The 5,000-nt window shown below is 36.6% G+C and overlaps 1 protein-coding gene across 1 annotated transcript in view; it reads left to right on the top strand.

Annotated features, from left to right (window-relative positions):
- The window catches only part of LOC113823362 (uncharacterized), a 19,771-nt gene that overhangs the window by 849 nt on the left and 13,922 nt on the right, over positions 1-5,000 (top strand). Inside the window, exons 2-3 of the mRNA XM_027375989.2 lie at positions 961-1,104; positions 4,642-4,843. Of these exons, the coding sequence (XP_027231790.2) occupies positions 965-1,104; positions 4,642-4,843 (342 nt within the window). The 5' untranslated portion in view covers positions 961-964. The remainder of the gene's footprint in view (positions 1-960; positions 1,105-4,641; positions 4,844-5,000) is intronic.

The raw sequence follows: 5,000 nt of genomic DNA, 5'->3' as shown, positions 1-5,000 counted from the left end.
TTACTTAGTTAGTATTCAGTTACTAAAGATTATGGATGATTGCCCAAATACTGAAGGTATTATTCAGCTGTGTATATTACTGCCAAAATTATAGAATACCAGCAATACATGCAGTGGCACATTGACTTTCGTAATTCCAAAAAACTGTAAAAAACTCACCAAAGGGTAGATTGCTAATCTGGAGGCAGAGAAAAGATCCACAATTATAACACTGGCTAGCTTGTGATACATGGTAAGGTTGAGGAGTCTGGGTCAGAGAGATAGAAACATGATCAAAATGGGTTGAAGTAATTGTTGTGACATCTCATATGGCAAAAACTACTGGTTGGAAACATGATATTACTTATTGCTTCATGTTAGAGCTTCATTTGTAGTTCATGCAAGAGTAATTTTTTAATGAATTGATCTATTAGATCTACATGTCAAAAAGTATCATCTTAGAGTAACCCACTTTAGCCTGAAATTATATATTCATTAATTGACACTAATTTATGCAAACAAATATTATGGAGTAAACAATGATAAATAAACAAAATGATATGTAGTGGAAAGATACAAAGATTTTTTTTTCCTTATCACAGGAGAATTGCTTATCCTGAAACTCTATGGATTTTTTTTTATTTTTTTTTTTTATGCTCGCTTTTTCATTCTAAAGATATTTTATACTTCATTTGTGTTTAAGTTATAATTATGATTGTCTATATTTAGTTTTGCATTGTAACATTACTTATCTCAAGCAGTAGAGACTGACTTTCACTTTCAACTCATATCAAAGATAAGTACAAATTGAAATAAAGTTGTCTGGAAAAATCACAGCTTTTTTGAGTTGATTATAAATTGTGATGAAAATATGTATTATCATTTGTTCATTGGCCAGTATAGCATTATATTTTCCAAATGACCCAAGTACGCTCATCAGCCAGAATCCTAATTCACTCGTAATGCTCCTCCCTCTTGCAGGAAGATGTGGGCCCCAATACACATGCGCAAGATATTTGTGGGGGGGATTGACTACACAACCACAGATGAAAGCCTAAAGGAACATTTCTCAGCATGGGGAGAGGTGGTGGATGCAGTGGTAATGAAGGACCCGGCGACAAACAGGTGAGACCAATTCTGGAGTCGAAGTTTTGAGTACGAATTTTTTTTACTCTTTTATTCTTAGTTTCCTTCATCTGGATTTTTTTTCTTCAGAATTTAGATTAGGATGTTTTTCTTTCTTTTGTTAACAATTTTTAATTTTATTATAAATTCATAAAGTGAATTTTAATCCAATTTTAATGCTTTGGTACTTGTTTACCATCTTTGGATTATCTTGAAGAAGGAGGCACAATTTTGGCATTAATGATATATTCTTTCTTTAGCCTATTTCTGATGGACGAGAAAGGAGGTGAGGGGGGAGGGAAAAAGGAGGAAGGTGTTGCTATTGAGGTGGCAACAGCCTGCTACATCCGAAGCTGGTGAGGGTAACCTGCTGCTACTGATGGTGTTGAGAACATACTGCTATGGAGATGGCGATAGCCTCCTGTTATTAGAGGTGTTGGTGATGCCTTACATTGGTAGCCCCACACTACTGGTTGCTGGGCACAGATTTAAGTGATCTCTGGTGCAGAAAAAGACATCACACTGGATACCCCTTTAGTGCGTCTCTTTCCTGGTGATGCGGGTCATGCGACTGTAACAACAACAGCAATACTTGTACCATGGATTGTACTTCAGGATATGGCCCTGAGGTAACCACTGGCACTGCTGCTGCTGCCATTGCTACATGGCGTTCTGGTAACAGGGAGGTGGTAGTCTTACAGCCTGAGGTGTCTAAAGGCCACCCCTTCTCCCAGAAGCCAGAGTTTGATGAATGAGGTCAGCTTTCAGCTCAAGACGAAACTCAAGCTGAGAAAGGGTTCTACTCAACATCCTGTGGACCATGTAGGCATTCACCACTGTCAAGCAAGTGGTAAAAGACATTCTGATAACACTTATTGTTCTTTCTGGCGGTGGAGTAGGACAATGCCATCTAGTCTGACAAATCGACTCCCTTCATTCCCACGTAGTCAAGGACAGCCTGGGGCTTCCTCTGGACTTCACCATGGCAGTTTGGGGGAAGGTCAACCATGTAGGGCCATCCATGGTTGTAAGCATGTAAACTTGCTTTTTGAATCATCTACAACAGGGCCAACATCTCCGTCGCCAAAGTCCGGAAGTTGATATCATGTGGAGCTCACCTTCTCGTAGAAACAGGTGATGAGCGCCTTCATGCTGGCAGGCATGTCACCTGGCCCATATAAATGTTGAAGGCACTGTTGAAGCCAGCACCAGTACCATCACTGACAGAGGTGGTAAACCGTCATGCTGAACTGGAGTCACCTTCCCTAGGGTGTAGATTGTCTTGAAGGTCTCATCAAGGACATCCAGCACTGCCCTCAACTTCCACAAGAGGATGGTGTCGGCTCAGGGATCCTCATTGTCCGAGCAATGGATATGGGATCCAGACCGAATACATGGTCTCAGGGAAGACAGGCGAGGAAATCAATCAGTTTCTCGACCAATGGTACTGTGAATAGAGTCATGGCTGCAGGCCCATAAGCAGGTGGAAACCAATGAATGATTGCAGCTCCTCTGCAGTTGTAATTGATTAGATGAAATAACAAATGGTTAGGTTTACCCATCTATAAGAAGGCTTTATAAACAAATATCCATAGAAAAAAAATCCTTCCCCTAAGGTATAGAGGTTATACAAGCACATACAAATAAAAACAAAGACAAAAATCTTTCTCTTATGTCTAGAGCAAGACATATCCAATTGTAAGAAAAAAAGGTCTAGAGGTTTTATAAATGTAGGTATGGGAGTAGCAAAGATTGCAAATGAAGGCATTATTAGGAAGACATTTGTAAAGGAAGGCTTTTGCTTTAAAGATATTCAGTTTTTCCAAATTTACAAACATCACTAGTAACAGCATGTGCATTCATGTGTTTATAGATATTTTTTTTGGTGCTGATAAATATTTTATAACAATGCTCTGATTATATATATTTTAGAATTATTAAGATTTTTATAGTCCTTTTTTTCAATGAAAATTGTTATTTCTCTTTGAAGTATTTGTTATTTTGTGTATTTATAAGTTGTAACCATGTAAGGGGGCGGGGCTTTAGCATACAGTGTGTTTGACAGATTTCCAATTTGTTGTATTGGCAGAAAAAAGAAAGTTATAGTGATTTTGGATTTAAAGCATTCTTTGTGACTATTATCCATACAAATTTGTGGGGAACTGTGCCTACTTTACCTGAATAGCATCCTTAAGCTAACACGCACATGGATCCTTGCCTCCTGGCTGTGGCTTAACATTTTCATCTATACTAATAAATGTCATGGAGGTCATAGCTAAATATCCTAGGGACTGGGTCTAAAGGCAAAGCCCCTGTTAGGCAAATACCCCAAGGTAGGTGTTTAGGCCAATATAGCTTGCAGTAAGCAAGTACTATGAAAAGGAATCCAGAGAGTTTAGCCCCTATTGGGGAAATACTCATTGATGAGGGTGTCCAGGGGCAGAGCCCCTAATAAAGAGTTAAGTTAGGTTGCTTGGTCATAAGAAGAAATAAAGAGCATTTCTGTAGATTTTACCAAAATTTGGCATTCTAGACTGGGTACTTTCTTCAGCAGATTTTGGTGGTGTTTGTAGTGGAATTTATATGTTACTGTTCTATATTTATTATGTTTCAGTATGTTTTATCTGGCAATTTCTCTGGTGCTATTGGTACAATGAAGTTAAGATTGTTGGCTGTCTATGTAACTGCACTAATCAGAATCAGTATTTGTCACTAGATATCTTATACCAATGCCACCAAGGATGACCTGTATGTATATACCATGCACACAGGGAATATATTTTATTGATTGCATTTACACAGGTGGCTTAGTCACCTTGTTGTTCATGTGTTGCATTTCAAGATGATCAGGTGAACTGCACTCATTCATACACCATGTACATGCCACATAATGGAAGTTTTCACTCTCTTGTTACGTCTGTAATTATATTTGCCTGTGTGTGATCGTCTATATGTTTGGTGGTCTTGTGATACTGCCCCTTCTAAAACCAAGCTGGCCAGGGTTTTTGTTTTCTTGATCTAGGTCCTAGACCTTTTTTTTTTCCTTAGTACCCTTTAAAACTGTATTATGTAATTTTGTCATGTTATTTTTTGCCTGACCTTGATTTCCACCTTTGTAGACAGCAATTATATATATTTCCCTCCTACAGTGGCTTTAGGATAATTTCCTTATCTAAGTATTCCTCCATAGATTTTAGTTTTACAGTATTTTAAAAAGATTGAAGGAATTTCATATGGTACACCTGCTGAATTTGTTGCAGTGTTTGTTTTTGCTTCAATAATGTCTGAAGGATAATAGTTATAGCAAAGACTTTATATATATATATATATATATATATATATATATATATATATATATATAATATATATATATATATATGTATATATATATATATATATATATATATATATATATATATATATATATATATATATATATATATATATATATATATATATATGAGATATAGAAAATGCCTATATTTTTGTATATGTGTCCGTTTTATGTTTATATGTAAATTCCTTTATTGCTCTCAGGTCTAGAGGCTTTGGGTTTGTGACCTTCATGAATCCAGACCATGTGGATGCAGTCCAGCGAGCGAGGCCACACAAGGTGGATGGAAGGCTTGTGGAAACGAAGCGAGCAGTCCCACGCAGTGATGCAAACAGCACGATACTTCCAACTACGAATCATCCAGACGCCACTCACACTAGGATTTTTATAGGAGGGTTGCCACAGGTAGGGTTGATTTTATTTTATTTCTTCATTTGTTTGTTTATTTACTTTGTAAAGAAGAGTAATTATGTATGTATTCTTTTATTATCCTTTATATATATTTTTTTATTATTGTATTTATTATCAATATTGTTATTATTATTTGTTGTTATTATTATTG

The sequence above is a fragment of the Penaeus vannamei genome, chromosome 7 (genome assembly GCF_042767895.1).
Source record: "Penaeus vannamei isolate JL-2024 chromosome 7, ASM4276789v1, whole genome shotgun sequence".
NCBI lineage: Eukaryota > Metazoa > Arthropoda > Malacostraca > Decapoda > Penaeidae > Penaeus > Penaeus vannamei.
The sequence above is the reverse complement of the archived record's forward strand: the minus strand, read 5'-3'. Positions and strand labels throughout refer to the sequence as shown.